This window comes from Harpia harpyja, chromosome 1 (genome assembly GCF_026419915.1).
Source record: "Harpia harpyja isolate bHarHar1 chromosome 1, bHarHar1 primary haplotype, whole genome shotgun sequence".
Taxonomy (NCBI): Eukaryota; Metazoa; Chordata; class Aves; order Accipitriformes; family Accipitridae; genus Harpia; species Harpia harpyja.
Window position 1 is genome coordinate 31567359 of NC_068940.1, and position 23619 is coordinate 31590977.

The window sequence follows — 23619 nt, forward strand, 5'->3', positions numbered from 1 at the left end:
CCAACAGGGTGTGTTAAAGAGCTGATTTGGGTCAGCACATCTGGAGATGGATTTCCTAGGAGCTTGGTCTCTGTGCAGCTTGGTGACCACATCGCAGTGGAGTTTCAGTGTGTGAAGTAGGCTTAATTTGGGCTTCCAAGTCTTAAGAAGGCAGGTTGGACCTCGGGGAAGGGTGGACAAAGAGAATGGCTTTGCACAAGGGGATGTGTGGGGAGGTTAGGCAGCTCTGGTGGCTGAGTGGGCATGTGGAGGACTTGGGTCCTTCCTGTGAACATGCGGCAATGTCTGCATCCGCTGCCAGCAGGACCGTGTCGAAGCCACGGGGATGGGCATCCCATCGCCAGCTGGTGCCCAGCCCTTCTATGGGGTTTGGTGATTTTGTGGGGGATGCCAGAGCCTGATTTTTGGGAGGCAACACTGGAACCTCGCTTGGGGGGATAGGGAAAAGATGTCAGACCTTGATTTTAGAGGGGAATGCCGGAGCCTGCTTTGGGGGGACGATGCCAGATCCTGATTTTTTTTTGGGGGGGGGGGGGGGGGGGGGGGGATGGAGAAGCCAGAGCCTGCTTTTTTTTTTCCTTTGGGGTGGAGGAGGAGGGGGGGGGAGTGCGAGAACTTGCTGTCAAGAAGGGGATGCCGAGGAAGGCCAAGGGTTAAGGGGGAGGAGGGCGGCGGGCGGGGCCGCGCTGGCGGAGCAGATTGCAGCCGGTTCCTGCGGCTTCGCCTGCGCCGGGCGCGGAGCAGCGGCGGGGAGCGCGGGCGGAGCCCCCCGCCGGCCCCGGCCCCTCCGCCATCCCCCCCCTTCCCTTTCCCCTTTCCCCTTTACCCCCCCCTCTACCCCCGGTCGCCACCATGGTGCAAAAATCCCGTAACGGAGGCGTTTACCCGGGGCCCGCCGCTGAGAAGAAGCTTAAGGTGGGCTTCGTGGGGTTGGATCCGGGAGCCCCGGACTCTAGCCGGGACGGAGCTCTCCTCATCGCCGGCTCCGAGAGCACCAAACGGGGCAGCATCCTCAGCAAGCCCCGCTCCGGGGTGTCGGGCAGCGGAAAGCCCCCTAAAAGGAATGCTTTTTACCGCAAGCTGCAGAATTTCCTCTACAATGTGCTGGAGAGACCGCGGGGCTGGGCTTTCATTTACCACGCATACGTGTGAGTATAAAGGGTGGGGGGCAAACCCGACGGGAGGGACCCCCCCACACCCTGTTCGGATCTGCCCCCAGCCCCCAAAATGCATGCCGAGGAGGAAGGATGCTCCAGCTGCAGAGCGGGTGCAGGGAGGGGATGCCGGGTACCAGCGCTGCCTGGGGAGCCCCGGGGGGGGACGCTGTGGGGTAGCGGAGGGAGGCTGAGACACCCCCCCCCCCCCCCCACTCCCCCCCTCCAGGAGCAGCCGGGTCGCCGCTGCATCCCTCGCCCTGGCCCAGTGGGTGCCCGGGGATGGGGTGCGTGGAGATGCCGGGTGGGGGGCGGTGGGGAAGGGAATCCGGGGTGGGGGGGGGTGATGGGGGTGGGTGGGTGGGGAGAAGCTGTCCCTGCAGAGCTGGGGGGTGGCTTCCTCCGGAGAGGTGCGATGTACCGGTCCCCTGTGTTTCCCCCCCCCCATCCCCATCCCCACCCGCTCCTGCGGTCGGTGCAGGGGGCTGGAGCAGCGGGAGTGATGGGTAGGGACTGTTCCTCCGTCTTGCTTGAAATCACCATAGCAATGCTGGGAACAGAGGAACAAAAAAGCTCTGCTCAGGCACTGTCTCTCCTTCCATCCTCCCCCCCCCCCCCCCCCCCCCCCCCAAGCGCTGCTTCTCCCCCAGCCCCATCTTTGGCTGCTGTGTGGCTGCAAAGGGTTTGGGGCCGGGGGTTGGTTTTGTGGCTCTGCACTGGATTCTGGAGGTATTTCTTGTCCCCCGGTTGGGAAGCGGCTGTATTGGAGATGTGTCTAGAAAGAAATGCTAATCAGTGTCTGAGGCTTCCAGACTGCACAGCGATGGAGCGGTAAACAAAGGAGCAGTCCCAGGGTACACATTTCCCCTCTGCCACCCCGTTTTTTTAGCCAGAAATGGCCACATCTGACCCACCGTTTGGCAGAAAGATGGCCATATCTGAAGGCATTGCTGCATAGGGAAGAGCAGATGACTTCCCGTTGTTCAGAGGATTGCAAAGGGAGGGTCAAGATAAATTGCCGTGTTACTGCAACTCCCTTCCCTCTGGGACTTTCCACAGTCCCACCAGGCTCTTCTGCAGGCCTGGGCTCAGGCTGGGGTGCTTGTTCCCTTGGTGCCGATGTGTTTGGTTTTTTTTGTTTGCGTGTTTTTCAGCATGGTTTAGGGCCTTTGGCAGCCCCGGCAAGAAGATTTTTTGGGGTCTTTTGTGTGGTTTTTTTTTTCCCCATCCTTTTGCTGTTATGCTATTCTCAGATAAAGGTGTTGGGATACGCTTTCTGGTCCTCAGCCATTTTGTACGTTGAGGCCTTCCAGGGAGATGTTGGTGAGTCCAGTCAGAGGTGAAATGCTGGCTGGGTGGAAGCGGGAGCTTTGTCGTGCGCTGCAGCGAGTTGGGGTCCTTGCGGGGAGCTCGTCCCCCCAGGGAAATGGGAGAGGAGAAGAGGGAGCATCTCTGGAGCTCAGCTGCAGCTACGATGAGGAGTGTGAAGTCCAGCGCTGGGAGTCCTGAGCATCTTCCACGCTCAGGGCCATCCTCTGGAGTTGTGGGTGGTTTGTGTCGCAAAATCCTCCAGAATCGTGTGGAGGGGCTGAGCGTTCACGTTGCGAGCTGGGTGCTTGCCTGCGTGTGTGCTGAGGATGGGGGGATGTTGTGTGCAACATGCGCTGTGTGCTGTTAAATCCAGGTGAGATCCCAGCTTGGGGGCACTGGGGTGACAATGACAGAGATGGGAAGGGCCTGAAAGCCAAATGGCAAGCGGCAGGGCTAGCCTTGACTGTGAGGGCTTTAGAAGCTTCATTGGCTTCTTCAACTGCTCTGTCTTAACTTCTGACCCATTTGGCTCTCTGCGGTGGCATTTGCTTGGGCAGCCAGTAATCCTCACGGAGCAGGAGCGGGGGCATCCCAAACTGACCTCCTGCCAGGGCTTACTTCCCTGCGGATGCCCTGTCCCCAGTGCCAGGCTGGGGTGCCCTTTGGCTCTTGCTGTATATGCGTAGCTGTATATGTATATGCGTATATGTATACGTATAGCTGCATCCCCCCCCGGCGTCTCCTCCCCCAGCCCAAGCAGCTGCATTTCTCCTGGGCTCGTGACTCCGCTTGTACCTGCTGTGACACCACATGGAGCCGTGCCCTCCGATTAGAAACCGCTGGTTTGGGATGTGCTGGGAGCTGGGTGGCCTCCCTTAGATCACCTTGGGGTGGATGCCCAAGCAGCCGGGAGATGTAACCACTGCGAAACCATCCTCTGACCCCCACCCGTGCATCTGTCGGGAAATGGAGGCTGAATTCAGGGCTGAGGTGGTAATTGCACCGGTGTCTGTGAAGCATCAGGGCTATAATTAATTTTTTACGGTGTATCGGGAAGTTATATGGACTCCAGTCTTCCGAACTATACATATGATAGGTTTAGCCTTGGCAGTTTGCTAATATATTATTTAAAGAGCTGAAGGATATGGTAAACATCATAAAAAGTCACCAGAAGAAGTCCATGCACCAGTTATAGCCCTTTGCTGCCTGGGTGAGCCTGGCATAGCCTGTGCTAGATCTGTATGTGTTTGAATGGGGCAGGGAGGGGCTTTCCTGGGTTTCTCTAACTAGAAGGCTGTAATCCAGACAGGCAGGACAGATAAAAAGCTTAGTGGCTGCTTATTCAAAGATACAGGAGGCTGAAGAGACTGGCTCAAGGTCATAAAGTTTGTATGGGATTGCTGGAGCCACCCCTGATGTCCCGATGGCTGGCGCAGTGCCCTACCTGGGCTATTGGGGTCACGCCGTCTCCTCCTGCCCAAACCCCCATTTTGTGCCAAAGCCTTGAGCACAAAAGCACCTTTTTAGCCTTCATGCCGCAGGAGTGGGAGTCCTGAAGAAGGCTGTGGCTGAGGGAGCCCTGTCCTGCTGCTGTCTCAGGCTGTGCACCGCTCAGCCCCTCCACCCCTGACCCCATCTGCCAGCACCCCTATTTCTCTTCTCCCGCTACTCACAGGGACTTTCTTGCATGAAGATTTAGGGCCTATTTCCAGTGTGAATGAGTTTGTGACCCTGCAAGGTTGGGTTTTAGCTTGTAGAGATGCTTATAGACCCAGCTGCATTTCTAGGTGTGGAGCTGCTCTGGGGCTGCTGTGCTGTTCAGGCAGCCTCCCCGCACCCAAATGCCAAGACACAAACTATAGAGACTCTTCCAGCATGGAGATGTTTTAATAAATACAAAAGGCGCATCTGTGTAAGTACCTCTGATAAATGCCTATCTGCAGAGGCCCATCTCCCAGGCTGGTATTGCACCGGGCGATTGATGCACTGCCTTGAGATGCCCGTGCAAGTTGCATTTATTTCCAGTGCTGCATCCTAGATCCAATCCACCTGATTTCTTTTCCCACCTCTTCTTACTCTTGTCGCTCATTCGTCTTTGCACCATTTCATGCAGAAGAAACCAGGGAAAGTCAGAGCAGCCCCCACCCCCCCAGCCCCAAACTCATTAACGTGGTCTCATCTCAGATGTTGCCTCTGTAAAAGCGCTATTATCTTTGTGAAGCAAAAACACCATGTTATATTTCTGTGTTGTGATTCATTTTTATACTTAATAGCTCTTCCTACCCTGACACAACTGGGTGACCTGCTCATGGGAGCTGTGTGTGTATACAGATTATCTAAAATATATATATTTTGCACAGCCCCATGGACAGCTGAGCCTGGTGGGTCCCATTTTTGAGCGTGGCTGGAGGTGAACTCTGGCTCCCGGAGGGCTGAACCTCCCCTGTCTCTCATCTTCTCCCAGTATTTCTCTCAGCATCTTTCTTTTCTTCCCCCACTCCCCTCCTCTTTTTTTTATTTTTTTTTTTTTTTTGACAGAACCTTAGCAGTGCAGCACGTGGCCTCATTCTGTTCAAGGTTGAACTGAAACTTGAAAAGTTGAGCTGTGTCTAAATAGCAGGCCAGGCTTTTTGAGGGATGCAGCAGCACTTAGATCTTGAGGTAGTTCTCTGCATAGGGAGACATTTTGCTTCTGAAATTTTTCCACTTTATTTCTTTCAATAATTTAAATATTTTATTTTCCTCTAGTCCTTTTACCTTGGTTATTGTAACCCGTCCTGTGCTCAGCGGTGCTGGGTTTGAAGGGCTGTGATACTTGAAAGTGATTTTTGTCCCTACCTGCCATCTTACTTCAGGAGGGATTGCTGTGTTCTGTGCCAGCATAAGGTACTTGCACTGAGCATCCCCATAGCCTGATGTGTCTGGAGACACATTTCCCGATCCCCCAGGTGAGCTGCTTATGTTTGGTCCCTGAGCCGAAGAGGTGGGGGCTGGATTTGGGGCAGTAGCAAGAAAACAGCCTGTGTTCAGACACTTTTAAAGCTGCGTGCTCAGGACCAATGCAATTCTTGCATTTCCTACTTTGAATTTACAACCTTAATGCGTCTTTTTAACTGTGTTAAAAACAGTTTGGGTGCATTTTTTATCCGCATACTGTGCACCATACATTCAGTTAATTAAGCAAGTGCATGGACTTCAATTATAATAAGGAAGAACATTTCCTCCCTGTCTAATTCTATTAAAATTTCTTTGTGCCATCCCCATCCCAATTGTTCTTCCCTTTTAACCCAGCCAGGAGCCACCTCTCTCTCCAGAAAGTCTCCTCTCTGCACTGCCCGCATCCTGGCATGGCCACGGCTGGCGTGGTGGGAGGATGGAGAGTTGATGCAGTTGCTTCCCTGAAGGTCCAGGCTTTCTCAGTGCAGAGGCGGCCAATTTTGTGACTCCCTTCGCTCCTCAGGGACTGATGAAAACATGGTTATTTCATATAGATCCATTCCCAGATAATCTTTTTCATCAGATTGAATGACTCTGGGAACACCCAGCCATTTTTCTGCTGCCTGGGTTGGGTTTTTAGGCAGCTCTCATGTTTTGTTTTGTTTTCCACTTACATTTTTTCATACTTGTTTTACGGCATTTGCTAATTAGGGGTAAATTCAGGTTGACAGTCTCATTTATCCACCCCCAAGCACCGAGGGGTGGTGGTTCATGGCAAACCCTCACCCCTAGACAGGTATATTGCTGACAGGTATGATGCCACCGAACTCAGCCCATCCACCAGTGACATGCAGGGATCTCCTGGGTTCTCCTCCCCACCTCCTAGTCAAACATGTGGGATAAAGGGGCCAATACAGATCTCCCATATGTGCCGAGTTTAATGGACCTGCTGGGCTTTGACCTCCGGCTCTGATGCCCTCGGCTGTGCGGTTGTGTCTGTCCTGGGGACCAGGGAGACCTTCACAGTGTGATGCCTCACGAGTTCCTCTCCAGCTGCTTAGTCAGAGCTTGGTGGGAGCAACCTGATTTCAGTCGCTTTAATGTGTCACGTTCCAGTTGTCACATTCACCCCACACTGACATTAAGGAAATGAAAAACAAGCTGATCCTCCGGATGACCTCCTTTTTGTGCTGCAACACACCTCAACCATATGAGTCTTGCTATGGCTCTATTTATTATAAGAGGGAATAACCCAAAAAGCAAGCCCCAAATCCTATACTAAAGGGAGGATGGGCATTGCTTAAAGAGATGCAGTTAGCAAAAATGAGATTTCTTGGTTTTGTTTTTTTTTTTGCGTTACAGCAGAGGGTGGGGATGTTTGAGGTGAGACACATTGCGATTCGTTTGGTGCGACAGGGTGAGCAGGGCAGAGGGTTTGCCTGTCAGGCATCAGTGGGGCTTACAAGGATAAAAAGCACCTAAGTTTGGTATTTGGCTTCTGGGATTTAAGCAGCAAACACTTAGCCCTGCATAATCCCTTCTAAGGTAGCCCAAAGGCTTAGCTGGTTTCTTAGTTCTTGAGGGACAGATTCCTCTTCAAATTGTGGTGGCAGGGAGATGTGCCAGTCCCTTTTTATGCTATGTAATCTGTAAAGCAGATACAGGAGAGCTGAGAAAGATGGAGAGTGGTTCCTATAAAGGATTAAACTTTGTCTATGGCGTGCTTCTCAGGCAAACCTGAGCCTGTCTGTGTTGGCGTGATGTCCCCGATTCCCAATGCATCAAAGCGAGAGGAGGTCTCCAACACTGAGATGTGCATTGCTGCAGAATAATGCAATGGCTTTTAGCCCCCAGTGGTCAAAAAGCAAACACATTGCAAAACCAGGTTACCGTGGTGGTCTAAACTGAGTTTCGTGAATGTATTTAGACGAGAGCTGTGTTGCAAGGTGATTTGACTAGTGAGCACGCAACGGCAAAACCAGGTAGTGCAGAAGGACACTGGGCACTGGGCCGATGCAGCTGAGTCCTTCACTATCAGATGTTTAAATGGTTTCTAATCGAGTTGCAAGCCAAAACCATTTGGGCTACTCTGACACTCACCTATGGCAAAAGATGGCCCCACCAGGACCGGAGGAGTAGGTCTTTAAATGTAGTCCCTTGGTGGATGTGCCCATCCACCCAGATTAAAAGAAAAATGTTGGGTTTTTTCCCCAGTAAGAACACGTTGTGTGATCCTTGATCTTACTTGATCAGCTCACTGAAGCTGCGAGTCACCTCAGCTCCCCATGCAGTTCTCCTGGCCTTATCCTGGATAAACTGCGAATGCAGCCTCCTATGACACTTAGATTGAAGGTGTTTTGGGGGTGTCATGCATTTATTCTAAAGCACTGAATTAATTACATATAGTGTTGTTTGGGGAGTATTTCGCACAAGCCACTGGCTGGGATGGCGAGAGGTGCTTTATTACAGCCCTGGGGCTTCTTGGCTGTCTAACTGCCAATAAATGAGGGAAACTGGAGCGTTCCTCCAGAACTCTCTCTGGCCTGTCTTCGGCATCGCTTCAGACTCTTAACATGCTTTTTAGATGTGTGGAAAGCTTTGGTGTCTGTAAGCATCCATCCAGTGACTTTTTTTTGAGCGGATTGGATGTCAAAGGGCAGCCTTTTCCAAGGTGTGGGGAGCAGAAGACCTGCGAGATTTTCTCGCCTCTCGTGCTTGCTGCTGTAGGGAGGTGATTTAAAGCTCCATCAGAGTCACTTGGATTGCCGGGTGCAGCAGCAGCAGCCTTGGCTTTGCTAGCCTTGTGACTGAGCAGTCACTTGATTCGTTTCAGAATGTGCAATGTCCAGACATTGCAGGTGGAGTGGGCTTTCAGCTTGAATCTGGTGATGCCCAGGTACCTGCTGGGTTCCTCGCAGAAATCCCATAGGAGCCTCAGTGTAGGCTTTAGTGGGCAGGTCTGCCTTCTGGAGATGCCCATGTCTCTCTGTTGATGACAGAAGGGGGGTAAGTTCCCCTGCATACCTTAGGTGAAAGCTGGGTGGGATGAGTCTGGACAACGAGGAGAGAAGACAGAGCCTGGCACAATTTCAAACCGAAAACTGGAGTGAGTTGAGGCATCTCCCACCTCCTGCCACAGCCTGTAGGAACTGGGATGTTCAGAGCCAGAATTTACACTGGGGACACCCTGCCAGGTAACGTCAAGGTGAGAGATGGGGCTGATCCACATTGAAATGGGATGAGCAGGATCTGAGATCCACATTTACTCAGCTGTATTTGAGGACTGGTTTTGAGAAAGGAACCTTTATAGCAAATCCTGATCAAATCTTGTGGACCTGCAACCCAAGACCCAGGGGAAATCAGAAGGTAATCAAGCCTTATTAATACTGATTATAGTTCCTAAGCAGCTACAGTTGTGTTCAGGCTCTTGGAGGGGAGTGCCCAGTGGTCAGTCTTCTTCATTTGGAGATCCTCCTTTTAATGCCTCCCCAGGAGGATGGGACAGGCAAAGAAACGAGAGGACAGGCATGGTCAGAGGGAATGACTGCCCCTGCTTGGGTTAGGAGGTGACCGCTTTCCATCTGAGGATCCTGGGAGTCTATCGTGGCTGGCACTTGGTCTCTTCAGGGCAAGATTGAAAGAGGTAGAGATTTTTGCCTTCCGGAGGGTATTTCCCAGGGATTCGCAAATGCCTTATTTGTAAACAAGCCCTGGTCTGCCTGGAAGTCCTGCTTTCTCGTTTAGAGCTCTGCCAGCCCAGGGAGGTGAGAGTGTCGAAGCAAAACACGGCTGGGGCGATAGCTGAGCTGCTGTCGCACACCGCAATGGATGAGCGCAGCAGGGCAGGCAATCCTAAAGCAGCTTCCACAGATATGCTGTCACTCTCTATAAAGTTATTATGATGCCCAGGAAAAAAAGAAGCTAGCAGAAATCCTGACTCAAAGGTGACTCACGTACACCTCTTCTCCGTCTCTTGTGTGAATGCAATAGCTTGTGTCTGGGTACCCGCTGTGCGTGTTCGCTGCAACTTTGGTTTGATATGGTTGGAAAAACTAATACGTGGTGCGAAAGGAAAACTTCAGTCAAATAATAGTTAAAATGAATACCAAGGGGAAAACAATACTCCATTAATATTATAGCAGTGTGCAAGCACCCCTAATGGAAATAGAAGTCTACAAGCTTCTGTTCTGTACATCAAGCCAAAAAGAGCCAGTCCCTGCTGTAAGGACTTATTGTATTGAACAGACAAGACAGATGAAAGGCATAAAGTAGTAGTTGGGAGACTGCTGGTAAATGTTATCTTTGTTCCACTTTTTAACAGTATTTTCCCGGCTTCTTATTTGCTTTTGAATTGGCGGGTTGGTTTCTGTTCATGCTCCTTGGGTTTGCAAAAGAAAGTGGGGTTGGCTTTGGCTGGAGCAGACTGTCAGAGGCATGGGCCAGCCTATCTTAGTGGGAAATCCCACAGTCTGAGGACCTCAGCAGAGTTAACTTTGGGCTGGGAGGATGAAGGCACATCTTTCCCAGGACATGGATCACCCATACTGGGGCAGTTTGCTGTGGTCTTGCTGTTCATTACAAATGAACAGCACGTAGAGGGCTGTGAATTGGGCTTACCGGCTTTCTCACTGTTCGAGTGTTATATGTGGCAGCAAAATGGCAGCACTGGGAGACTTTCTCCTGCATGTTTATGGGCTTTTGTACTACTCAGAGTCTCGAACTGGCCATTAATTGAGTTTATGCTTGCTCGGAGGTTTGTTACCTGATCTGAAGAACGTAATAAGGGATGTAAGAGCACTCCATCTTTCGCTCAAGAGGAGAGCAAAGGAGTTAAATATAAATATCTGTATATTATAGCTGGACAAACAGGGAGTGAGGCTGTGTTGCCTCCTGCCACTTCAAGCTGTGTGGTGGTTAAGCCTGAATGCTTCCAGGAGGGGCAGTGAAAAACAAAACCTCCCCCCAGTAATAAGGACTACTCATTGCTCTTGAAGCAGGTAGGCTGCACGATGGGCTCAGGCTGGTGTGGCTGTTGATTCAGTGTTGAACATTGGTTTAATAACGTGGTTATTCATTCTTCCTCCTCTTCTGTGTCTGGCAAGGCTGGAAATACCATGTCTTGTCTAGTTAACCTCTTGCTGGGCCTTACTCCAGGTTTCCTGGGATTTATTAGCAATGATTTGTGCTTTAAGGACTAGTGAGATTCCTGAGTCATCTTCTTAGGCAGGGAGCTATTTATTTCAGTGTGTGTGTGTGTTACACTCCCTGGGAGTGGGTGTCTCTCTTCCGCTTTTGGATCCTGCCCTGACTCTATATAAAGACTCCAGGCTTGAATGAGCAGCAAAACCAACCCTTGAACTGGGTCCATCGTTTGGAAGCTTTGTGCTGCTGATCCCATCTCTCCTGGCTGAAGGAGCATGGCCGTTTGGAGCATGGGTAGGAATTTGCATGGGATGTTTGTCCATCTTGGGGTTGCATAGCTGCTAGGACAGCTCGTAGGGACACGGTGTACTGTGTGTCCATGTCCAGGAGCAAGTCTTGCTCTACAGCGGCTCATGATCAAGGGGGAAATGTGATTTGTACCTTCTTTTCTCCCCTGAGGTTGATTTGCTGATGCTGTTGGGTTTTCGGTTGGTGGGATTTTTCTTATTTAGGAGAGATGAGATATTTGAGTGGCTGTAATTCTTCACTGGTATCAGAGCAGGGACTGGAGGTGCCATGGGCAAAGGCAGATGGGCTCCTCTAAGACGTTGCCAGTGCAGGAGCTGCCAGGTTTGGAGGAATTTCACTGTGTCATTTCTCCTGAGATGGCCCTTTTCAGAGACATCCCATGCTTGCTTCGTGGCCTTGCAGAGAGCTGCCTCGCTGCATGTGAGTTTGGGGGTGCAAGGAGAGCCCCTCACGTAACAGTTCTCTGGGGGGCTGCAAAGAAGCCAGCGTGCTAACGGCAATGTTCATCCAAAAGCTGACTTTACACCCAATTAAGCATCACCCTGAGCCAGAGGGACAAGTCCTCATGTCATTATGTCTTGAACTAAATTGCTGGCACTTCATGGGGGCTCTGTCTCCACAGCCTGAGGGACTGATGCATTTAATCCTTATCAGCACTAAAGAGATGTTGTTAATGTGACCTTGTGGTTTGGTCCTTGTGGCTACTGGATGCACATCACTGTGGTTGTCTTTTTCTTAGTTATGGCTATTCCTGTAAGGAAAGAAAAAGACTTAGAGAAAAGGAGAATTTCCTGAGCTCTTTCTCTGTAATTTGTCAAGCATGATATGCGGTCACAGAATTTTGCACTGAACTTTTCTTCTTTTCCATGTTTTCCCTTTAACATGTAGATGTTTTTAATGCTATTCTTATTTAGCGGCTTCTCTCTTATCATACCAGCTAATGAGCAGTAGGAAAAATTTCTGCATTGACCTTTTGCTGCTGCTGCTGTTTTTCTTTTCCGCAACAGAAATCAGATATAATTTGAAACCACCTCTGAGCTGTCCCTCCAGGGCCTGTGCCTTCACTCCCCCTGATGCATGTTTGTGGGTGATGGGAGCATCTCGAGTCGTGCTAAATGGCACAGATCGAGCTGCTGAGGCTTAGTCTGTGAATCAGTAGATCTTACATCTGAGCCCAGGAAAAATAATACCATGTAGGTCTGAAACTTGGTTTTAAGTTGGCGTTGGATTAACCTGCCTTAGTATGGGGAAAGCGAATTGAGGTTGAGTATAGGGAAAGGTGATGAAAGTGCCTGAATAAGACAAGTGAATGGCACTCTAAAGTTGTCTCTGTCCCACTGTTTCTACCAGGAGATAGAGATGTAGACATCTACAAGTAGGCAAGACCTATGCCAACTTCAGGTCTCCACCCTGTGCTTTGGAACAGCCACATCTGGGAGACCTGCTAGTAGGACAGGGCTTGATGTTGCCTGGGCTTCATCCACCCATATGCAAGAACTTGGGCACCTGGGGAGCACCTCCATCGAATTTGCCATTTTCCTCCCCTCTTTGCCTGCTGTGGGTGTGTGCTTGGTGTAGAGCACCTGCCCAAGCCCCAGGTCCCTGCAGAGAAATGGGCTGAACCTCCAAAATGAGTTCCAGTCCTACCTAGCCTTGCTCTTTTGGCCCTTCTCCACATGGGAGCAGATGGCTATTAAAAACCCCAGAGAAATTCATTAAGTTAATGGATTGCCAGCCCCCATCTGTGGCTGGGGAGGCCTTTCTACTCTGCAGCCATATCCCCATGGGATGTGAGTTGGGATGAAGAGCTGGAGCCAAGCCTGACCCTGCAATGGCATTCCCTGCTGCAGTGGGTGGGTGGGATGTACACCCCACCTGTGAAACACAGGGTCTGTTAGAGCAGCCCAGGAAGGTAGCACAGACCTGATGGGGCAGCTTACTTATTTTTCATTTGCTAAAAGCACAGCAGAAATTAAGATTAATTAAACACCCCCCCCCCCCCCAGCTTCCTCTTGCTCTTTGCTGTTTCTAGGGAAGACTGAAAAAATGTGCTAGAGAGGAAGCTAAATTCTGAGCATCCTTTCACGAATGCAGCATACGGCCCCCATGGGACTGCAGGGAAAGGCCCTGTAATTACGGGGAATGTCCTGTGAGCCTGAGTTACACAACCAGGATGGAGAGCTGCTCCTCCTTTGGTTTAGCAGCAGGCTGATGATGCTGTAACTCAAAATACTACCTGGCTATTATCCATTCATTGCTTTTTATCACTGTCGGTGTCCTCAACGTACAGCACAGACCACTCGCGAGGCTCCGAGCCAAGAAGGAGGTAGGAAGGAGCGCTCAGGATCATAAAAGGGCCATTTGATATTTACAGTGCCTGGTGACATAATTCCCAGACAGCCCGAGCATATCTCGGAGCCGGCTGATGAGTCGCCGGGGAGATCTTGTGCTCCGATGCCACCGAGTGAAGGTGACTCCTTCCTAGCTCTGGCAGGAGCAGGATGCCCTGATGGAGAATTCGTGCTGCGGCGTCTACTCGCCGGCTTTGCACCGGCTGCTGCCACCTGGGTTAAGAGCCAGGTTAGCAGCCAAGAAAAGGGATTTAGGACTGTAGCAACTGCCTTGAGGTGTCATACGGGGGAGGACTAACACCTTGGCTGCGGTGTTGGGCATGCCCTGGTGTCATGTGCTGGAGGACATTGCTCCTGTGTGCTCCCGGGTGGCTTCGTGCTGTCATTTAAGATGCTGTTGTTGGCTCTGGTCCATGCGAGCCTTGGTTACTGGTGTGCTTTGCAGTGTTTTTGTGCCAGGCTTTATTCTAGTCTAGAAGGATTTATTCATTGCTGAGGGCCATAGGCATGCCTTGAGCTATGCGTGGGCTTAACCTCAGCTGTCCCCCTGTGTGCTGGGGGGAATCGTTACGCCCGTTTTCCAGTTTGGGAGCCGAGGTACGGAGGAATTCAGTGACATGGAATGCCTGTGGCATAATCCAGCATCCCTGTTCCCCATGCTGGAACCCTAGCCTCTCCCTCCGCCAACAGGAATAATCATTTCCCATACAGACAAGGAGACTTCAGCATGTATCCTTGTCCCGTCAGGCCTCCCTAGGCTTGAATTATTAAATATTGTCTCTGATCTCCATTATAAAGTTTGTTAGAGTGCAGCTACTTATCAGAATAGAAAATACTGCATTTCTGTACTTTAACAGTTGGCTTCATCTGCTTGTGGGATTTACAATAAATGAGAAGAGTTTAAAAAAAAAAAGGCAAAAAAAAAGTCATGAGAGGCTGAGATTGGAAGTAAATATAGAGAAGTAACATCTTTGCAAGACGATGTCCAGTTTTCTGTTCCAGTATGCATGTGGTTGCTGGTCTGTATCTTCTGTCTAAAACAAAATCACATGCAAATTCATTAGCATTAATAGGCTGGAGGGCATTTGCTGCCATGATTTCCACAATGCCGGATTACAGATTGTGCTCTGGGGATGCCCCTTCCCACACCCCCATTGTTGTCTCCTCCATCAGCTGGCAGAGACCCCGGCAAACCAACCCGGCTATGTTTCTGAGCAATAACTATACATTCGGCTTAGAGGGAGTAACAAGAAGGTACAGATGCAGAGAAGGAGACCCGGGGCCAGCTGCAGACTCCAGCCAGCTGCTGAGCTCCGTGATGGGTTTATCGTTATTTCCGTGAGCCTGAAGCCCTGGCTGCAGGTTGCCGTAATTTCCAAGGTCAGGTTCTTGCTTGCTACTTGTAAGAAATTGGGTGGTACCTGCTGCTTTGCAAGAGACTGGATTTGAGCAGTGGTAACCCAGGCCATGGTCCTGCTGTTGATTATTCCCTTGCTGTAAAAGTGCCTTGCCCCACAGCTGGGCACATCTGTGCCTGGCCAGGCACTGTCTATACCATGCACCTGCAGCATCCCTGAGATGAGCTGCTTGATATGACCCAGGCAGGTGATCCCCTGTTTTTCCCAGGGAATAAACCACGGAAACTGGCTTGAGAGTGAGCTGGAAATTGGAAGCAGGGTCTCCCTGCTGTCAGGCTGGGTCTGATTTCCTCTGGATCCCATGGGAGAGGCACCGTTCCCTTCTCCTGCTCCTGAGTTAAGCTGCGACAGCTCTCCCAGGCAGCAGTACGGCACGATGCCGCAGGGCTGGGGGACCTGCCGGGGGACTTGGATCGTGCCTGAGAAAAGGGGGTTAAAAGCAGGTTTTTGCAAGCCTTTGCCTGCCATTTTAAATGGGAAGGATGTTTCCCTGGCAACGAGATGGATGCTTCCCAGCAGAGCATATGGCTTCCATCGACTTTGATTTACCAGCGTGTTGAAATGGCAGCTAGATAATTCTCTCTTCAGCTTTAATGTGTCCATGCCCTGTGTCCCTGTTACTTATGAGCTTTAAAAAGACCGTGGGTCCAGCCCCTGCAGCGCTGGCCTTGCTCCCGTCCCGGGGCTGGAACTGGTGGGGTCCCACGTCGGGACTGGGGACCTTCGCAAAGAGGGACCCACACAGAGGACCCGAGCATCACCCGGAGCAAGGAGCTGCAGGGTGGGCAGGAAAACCTTGCCAGCTTCTGCTGCCTTTCACCAGCTGAACAGCTCCTCCTCTTCAGAGAATATAATCTGCAGCCCTCTTTTCCTATTCTCCTCCCTGCTTTAAATCATTTTTAGATGTTTTCCACCTTTCACCACACAATCATCTGCCTCCTGCAGCTTGCTATTTATTGTTGTGTTTACTGGCACAGGAAAATAAGGGGAGGGAACAAACCTGTCATTTGCTGAGTGGGGGAACTTGGGGGAACTGGTTTCTGCGAGCTCGTGGCTCTCTTGGGCTCGCTGGTGTGTGCTGGCCCCACTAAGCTTGCATGGCAGCCTCCTCCGAGGGGCAAAACCAGGGTGCTCTTCTCCTTGCTGCCCATCGCTGGCTCTCCATTCTTTGGCAAATGTGATGAAAATGGGCCAGCAGGTCTAAATATTAGGTGAAGACAGTGAGGCAGCCAGACAGGGTGACTGCATAAGCCTCATTGCCTTAGGGACCAGAATAGCTGGAGAGGGTCATTCACACACCTGAGTGGTACTGGGACTGGTTCCCAGCTGCCCGTGTCCAGCCAGTTCGTAGCTGCGAGCAGAAGCAGCGAGGACCAGGCACAAGGCTTGGGAACCGGCTGGGTAGCGTGGCCTTAAATGAAATTAAAGGGTCGTGCTGACCTGCAAACTGCTGCACTGCAGGGACTGCGGGGGGGGACGCGCATCGTTCCTCCGCTCTTCCACTGATGGAGGTTTTTGGGGAGCTATGGATGAGGCAATGCCACCTTCTTTGCAAGTCTCCAGGTGAGCCAAAAAGCCCTGGTCTGCTCACACTGGCTCTCAGCCCTGATTGCAACGAGCCCCCCCCCAAAGCTGCCCAGCCTGAAAGGCTTTAAAAATGAGGCTCCCTTTTAACTGAGGTTGCCTTTATTTTTTCCAGCAGTATCATGGCTTTCCCCTCCTCTCTAGGGTGTTTAGCTCTCCAGGCAGCCTCTCCCTTTGCAAAGGGCTCTTGATGATGGGGGGCTGCCCCCCCCCACTCCCTCTGGCACTCAGGGCTGCTTTCCCATCCACACCTGGCTGCCCACTTGCTGCATTCGAATTACACCAGAGAATAAGCAAGAGATAACAGAAGTGATTAATTGCCCGTTGGTGCTGGGGATTAATTAATCAGGTGCAAGGAGAGGCTGTGCCCTGGCAGACCCAGTGCTGTCTGTGCAGGTGGGGCTGCCCTGCTCCCATCGGGGCTCGTGTCATGAGCTGGCCGTTCTCTGCCATGAGCAAAGGAGACACTGACGTGGGTGGTGGCAGGAGGATCTCCCCATTGCTCTTAGGGAGCAGCACGGCTGGGGTGAATCTGGCTACAGCTCGGGGAAACTTTACCGCTGCAGAGGGGAGATTGGTGGAAAAGGACTTTGAATTCAGAGTTGCAGCTCCTAGAAGACCCAAAATAGTTATATGAGTGGCAAAGTTAAACGGAGCTTGACTGGCAGCTGTTGTGATGCTCTCCCCGCCCTGCGGCATAACTGGCTGTTTCAGCAATTTTTTAGGGCTAAAGAGAGCTGCCTTTTTAAGCCTGAGCTCTCTGGAGATCTGGGTTTGTTTTGCATCCCTTCACCCTGAGCAGCTCCTCTGCGCCTGCCTGTCTGCATGGCCAAGGCGTTACTTCCAGCAGAAACGTTCCCATCCCAACAGGAGCAGCTTCACGGACATGAAAAGCATCAGGGCCGTATTCTGCCACCTTTGCCATGGAGGAGCATGCCGTCCTACTGATGTGGAGAAGGGATGCAGAGCTCCAAAACTGGCCACTGGCCTTTTATTTCTTGTCATTGGACCTAATCCTGCATTTTTCTGCGTAACAAACGTGGGTATCCCTCGGGCATCGCAGGGTTTGGACCTGGGTGAGCCGGACCCTCGCTCTTGGCAGTGCAGCCCCCTTGGTTTTTGGGGGGTTATTCCTGATTTGCACTGGTGTGAGGGGGAGAGTTGCAGAGAAGGAACATGGTCCTGCTGATTGCAGCACTCCTGTGATTCTCCTGGGTACATTTTTTTTTACCCAGCTTGGGGGTCATCATCTTCTGGGGACTAAAATCAAAAGGCTGTGAACCAGCTCTGCTGCTTCTTGGCTCTGAGCTCCTTCCTAATCACTAGCTAGGAGAAGAGAAGTAAAATTAAACAGATGGTGAAATTATCAACTCTAAGACTTATTATACGGGCAGTTTGCAAATACTTCTTTCTTTTCCCCAAGACTCAGTTAATTAAACTGATGAGCAAATGAAATTAGCAGCACTTTCGTAGTGCTTGTGTTTTACACTTTTGTGTTATCTGTTAGCCTCTGGCTCTGAGAAGCCACGTTCTTGTCTTCTAATTGTTGAGGCGCAAAGCTGGGGACGGACCCTGGGAAGTGGCTGGGGCACCCGTGTGCCTTTGACACCCGTTAAAAGCTTGGCCCTCCTTTGCTGTTAGCTGGGAGGGAGCCCGAGAGCACAGCTCTGGGGCCCTGCCTTTACAGAAGCATAAACCCTGTGCTGAGGTATGGGGAAAGTGAGATTTTTAAAGTCAACGCAAGGCTTTTGAGCCATTAATTGCCTGCTGTGGGTCCGAGACGGTTCACGCGGCTGCCGAGAGGTGCCGAGCCTCTGCGTCGGCAGCTCCCCGCGGATGCTCTCAGTGAGGTTGCTCGTTTTTGAGGTGCTGTAATTCTTGGTGCTGTAAAACTAGTGCAAAGTCAGAGACAGGAGAACGAAGCTGAAGAAGCTCAGAGAGACAGAGCTTGTCCTTTGCGGGCAGGAGACCTCGGGCTCCAGCTGAACAGCTGATTCTGGGACAGACCTTTGAAAAACTGGCTACTATTCCTGTCTGCAGTGGGAACCAGTCCTGCACATTTTGAGACAATCTTCCTATCTGCAATTAGACTGGAGCCTATTTTTGTATATCCCATTCCCTCAAGGAATGTTTAGATGAGAAGCAGCATTACATTCTACAGGGACATATTGCTTTTAACCTGGTTTTAGAGCTCAGTTAAGTCGAGTGATTTGCCCAGGTCAGTCAAAGGAGCTTGACCTCAGCAAGAGGATTTTTTTTACTCCTGCATGCTCCAAGCATGCAGCATAGCCCTTGCTTTCTCAAATTTATTTAATTTGTTTTTCTTGAGGTGTTGCAGAAAAGCAGGGCTTTGCCCTTAAGAAGCAGAAATAACTTGATCTTCATATACAGATAAAGGTTAGATTAGGAAGGCTTGTATTCCTGTACTTACGAGTAATCTTTTCTCAGAGGTAGGGAGGAAGCAGAGGCTCTTCTGGGGGAATACCCTGTGGGATGGAACAGAGGCAGTGCTCAGATTTCAATCTGAATAATACCGGTATTGCATGAGACAGCAACTTTCCCCCACATTAAAATCAATAAATGTGCTCTGAGTAAATGCCTGCACAGGTGTTTTAAGAATTACTTAAATGTCCAATATTTTATACTCTTAATTTACCTCCCAATGCACCATAATTGCACTGTGGTCTTTAGGATTCTCTCCCGTGAACCGTTTCTGCAGCTGCATGAATATATTTCTCCCCACCAAGTTTTTAAAAGAAAACCTCAGCCCGGCAGTGCTGAATTGCAGCAGAGACAGACTCTTCTGGCAGGTGCATGGGCTTGATTAATACTGTGGGTTTTCCTCCAGACATCTGGCTCCACTGAGGCTGTGTGCGCAGGGCGAGGAGAATACGCAGACAAGCATTTCCCAGTGATTCATGTTAGATGAGGACAAAGAGGAACATCTGAGCTAGAACTTTGTATGCAGTGATTATTATTAATAAGGCTTTTATTCTGAGTAAGTTAAATGATTAGAGCCAGCCTGTAAAAAACCCCACCAATTCCTTAAATTTAACCCCTTTTCCTGCTAAAAGTGTTCAGATCTTGATCTCCATTCCCTGTCATTTCCAGATGGCTTTTGTTCTTTGAGGCTTCAATCCAGAAAAGCTCTTAAGCTCGCTCTTGCTTATAAGTGTGGAGATACATAATCCTTTGCTGGACTAGGGACAAGATATGTCATGCAAAACCCATTTCTGTTCAAATTCCTGCAGTTCATGGGTTCAGGTCAGGACTCTGGTTCTGGGCACTCAGGGCAGATGATGCCATTTCTGCTCCCTGACTCTGTTATAAGCAAGAGGGAAAGGCTGGAGGAGCTCTTGGAATGGGAACTGATTGCAAAAGTGTTGGATGTTGAAGGAGAAAAATCTATGTGAACCCATATCCTGCTCTTTTTTCTAACTGAGAAATGCTCTGCCTAAATAGAAGGCAGGCAGGGGAAGAGGAGGATTTTTGTGACTTGGTTGTGCCACTTTACCATGCTTATACAGTAAAGCTGTGACCAGCTATTCTTTTTTCCTTAGTTCGCTGTGATGAATTTGTGAATGCTCCTTATCTGCCCATAATATAGCAGAAAACGACCTTCCCCAAAACCCTGATGTAAAGGGAATGTCACCCCCATACACACGCTTCCCTGGGATGTAAATCCCGTGTTTCAGGTGTGTTTCAATAGCTCAAAGGGGAGCCGAAGCACAGAAGCAGGACGCTGTGCTCAGCCAGCAGCGTTCCCTCGTGTCCGGGGAAGACCCCAGAAAACCCGATCCGCTGGAAAACCACCTCCTGGTTTTTGCTACATTGCTGTCACACAGCAAGGAGAGCAGGTTTGCTGCATCCGTGCATGGGGGCTGGGGGGCATGGCCTGGGGGCTTGCAGGTGGTGGTGGTGCAATAGGGCTGATGAGGAAAGTAAATCTTTTTCTTTTCCTTCCCATCCCAGTGCCACCTCTAGAACATGGATTGGGGTCTCTAAGACCTGCATCTCTGTAGCCCGATTAATTCCCACCTCTCGGAACACCATTTAAGGCAGCCTTGTTGTACATACCACCACCTCCTCTGGGACGCTGCTTTGCTCCTCTGGAGATGCTCCCTTGCTCCATTTACACCACCGTCCTTAGTACACTTTATGGCTTTGTACAAACAGGGTGCTTCTTATCGGGGCTGTTCAGCCATCAACTTGGTGCACCGAGAAGGCATGGGAGCTATTACCGTTGTCCCAGAGAGGCCTTTGCTAAAGATTTATTAAAAAGTTTATATAACCATGAGAATCCCTGCCTCGGAGCCAGCCTGTGGGTTGCCCATAAGTAATGTTTTCTACCCGCATGGGTGCCCGGGGAGCCTCCAGGCTCCTCCGAGGAGCAAGATCTCTCCTGGGCTTAGGTGAGAGGATGGGGCTGGGCATGGCCGAACCTGTTGGGAATGAGACACCATCAGGAGCTATTTTTGGAAAGGAGAGTATTTATTAAGGCACAGGACCGAAAAGCAGGACTCCCTGCTTCTATTTTCAGCTCTGCTAGTGACAGAAGTTGCCTTGGGAGATGATTTTGGCTGAGACTGAGGGATGTGGAAACCTGGAGTGAGGCATTCAGGCTCATGTTTAGCTTTGTAAATGAACAGCAGCGTTGCAAATCACAGCAGGATTGCTTACATGAATAAAGATGATAGATGCTTCTGGCTAAGGCTAGGTGCAATACGACGATGTCTTTACCCCTGGAAAAGTCAAGGCATTATCAGAGTTTTGCTTCTGATTCACTGGAGATTTAAATTGAGCTGTAAATTCTCCCATTCTGATTATGAGGCTCTGTGAGTGTTAAAAGGCATTTGACAATCTCTGTTTCTCTTGGTATGGATGTACTTTCACCTTGGTTTATTGTCATTGCTGTGTTTTCATGGTCTTTGATTTACATTGAAGTTTTAGGTACTTGAACACCAGCGTTTTACAGAGACCACAGCAAATGTGTTGCTGGGGTTACAGATGGATTGCCTGTAAGCATTTTGCTTTTATTTTAGCACAATTATCAATGCCTTGTTTACATGCCCAAAGTAATTTTTAAGTGTTTTAAATGTTTTAAGTTGTTTTCCATCATGCAGCTCTCAAATGCTTGTAGTAAAATACTCCTTCCTTTCCAGCTTTGCTCCTTCTAATTAAACAAATCATTAATTCCCTTTCCCAATTCCTGGGAAAGCCAGCGAAGCGTGTAACAAGCATAGTGGCTTGTTACAAGCTTGTGCAACCTCCTTGTGTTCTATCCATCTTCGTCACATCCAGGAATCCAGTTGCTAATTATTGGTGCTCCATTAGAGGAAGCCCAATGTTTTTGCATGTCAGCGAATGCTATTTGAATACAAGTATTTCAGGAATAAATTTAAAGGTCTTTTAAAATTCTTATGTAAATGGGCGTGTAGATTCCGAGGGGGTTTCTTTTGGAAGGCAAATTAGATGATTAACCTGAAAAGCTTTATGATGATTCTGTCATACGCTTTTACTGAGAAAAAGAAGAAAAGGAAAGGATAATCTTTCATGTTTCAAGTCATTTTAAGTTTGGGTTTTTTTGTTGTTTGGTTTTTTTTTTGAGGGGGAGTTCAGTCATTTCTTTTTCTATTGCTAACCTGAAGCACGGTGGATAAGAAATCTGGATATGCAGATTGTGCTGGAATTTATAAATTGTAGTAAGAAGCTTGCACGGGTGTTTTAAGTCAACATAACCTTTGAATGTAAAGCCAGACTTTAGAGGACTTTGGATTTATTAGTATTAGCAGCAGTCAGATTTGCACAGCTGAGTCTTGGCTGAGCTTAAAGGTCCAAGCAACAGGCGTGGGGGATGCTGGAGCAGCAGAAGGTGCTGGGTGCCCGTAGGAATGGGTGGCAGGTGACAAGATGCGGTGACATGAGGTGTCCTTCTCCAGTGGCTCCAGGAGGCTGGAGCCAGCTTTCTCCACGCCATCACTCTCCAGAGGAGGCAGTGGTCCAAAATCACAGGCTGCCCTCTGCATCCTGGCCCGAGTTTGGGGGAGGCTGGGTGCCAGCTCTAGCCGTACATCATGTAGGACCCAGCTCCCGTTTGCTCTGGAGGAGGATATTGTCTTCTCCAGAGCTCTAAGCAGAATTGGCATCGTTAATGTAAAAATCATTAGATGGGACATAATTAATGTTCCTTATTGCACATTAACATTACCCAGAGTCAGGCTGCAGACATAATTTGCTTTGATTAGATACGCAGCTTTAAAAATTAGATTCATCCCAACCTCTACACTATTTATTGGCCTGTTTCTCTTTCCCTAGGTATCCATTATTATCTGGAGCCCTTTCCTGTGCTGTCTGGGTAGATTAGGTGAAATTAAAGCAGAGTCAGCCTTCCTGTTCCCCACTGCCCTCCGCCTGTGGGAGCTCAGAGGATACACACTATCTCAGTGTGGACATACCTCTCAGCTTTCTTCTTCACCCTCCCTGCAGCTGTAGGGGGTCTGCAGATTCTTCAAAGCCTCCCAGGAGCCATACAGACCCCAAACCCCTGAATTCAGTTTCCTTGCAGAAAGGTTTCATTCTCTTCGTCTCTTTGTACGGCCTTCCAAAGGTTTGTGGACCACAGGGTGAAACAGAGCAGCTGGGCATCACCGTGGAGCTATTTTGGGATGCTTGTGCAGCTCACCCTGTGATGAGCCAGTGCCTGCATCCCTTACTGGCAGGACCGTTCCTTACCCGGTGGCTGAACATCCCCATCAGGACTGAGACAAGGGGAGATTTTGGTCCATGTGGGATTTGGCCATGGAGCAACCATGCTTCATTGAAGAAGCTGGCGCCTTCCCCGTTGCCTCCCATGCTCGGCAGTGCTGTAATTAATGCTGGCCCTGCAAGTGTGATCTGCATCAGGTCTCCCCGGCAATGAGAGCCCTGAGGAGCGCAGAGCCGAAATTACAGCAGCACCGAGCTGGCCCTGGGGAGATGAGGGGAATGGAGAGGCTGGGGATGAGGCTGCAGCAATGTGCTGGGGAAGGGAAGAAGCAGCACCCAGATGTGTCGCTGCCCTAGCAGCGCCTGGAGCTGCCCCGGCTCTCCCCACATAACCGCTGCTTGCACAATCCACCCTTGGGATGCGAAGTGATAAAGCGATTTCTTTTCCTTTCATTTTTCTGTCCCCTCAATATATGTTTAGTGACAAACTTAACATACAGGAATTTTCTTTCTCGTGGTGTTTGTCCCTGCCAGGACTCATCGTTTGAGCGTGGCTTCATTCTGGATCTGTCTGAAGTAGTCGCCTTAGCAAACATGGTGTGCAAGCCTGTGTTGATATTGGCGCTTTGCTTTCAGCACCTCCTCAGGCATTTTATTTTACTCTGACGTTTGGTTACAAAAATACAACCCACGTTGTACTTCTTTGAT

General features: G+C 50.0%; 1 protein-coding gene across 13 annotated transcripts in view; it reads left to right on the plus strand.

Annotated features, from left to right (window-relative positions):
• The first annotated feature begins 851 nt into the window (after positions 1 to 851).
• Positions 852 to 23619, plus strand: part of KCNQ2 (potassium voltage-gated channel subfamily Q member 2) — a 78143-nt gene continuing 55375 nt past the window's right edge. For all 13 annotated transcript variants that reach the window (XR_008234869.1, XM_052785392.1, XM_052785443.1 and 10 more), the window contains exon 1: positions 852 to 1148. Coding sequence is in view for 12 of the 13 variants with exons in the window: in XM_052785392.1 (XP_052641352.1) it covers positions 853 to 1148 (296 nt within the window). In the remaining variant the exon portion in view is untranslated. The remainder of the gene's footprint in view (positions 1149 to 23619) is intronic.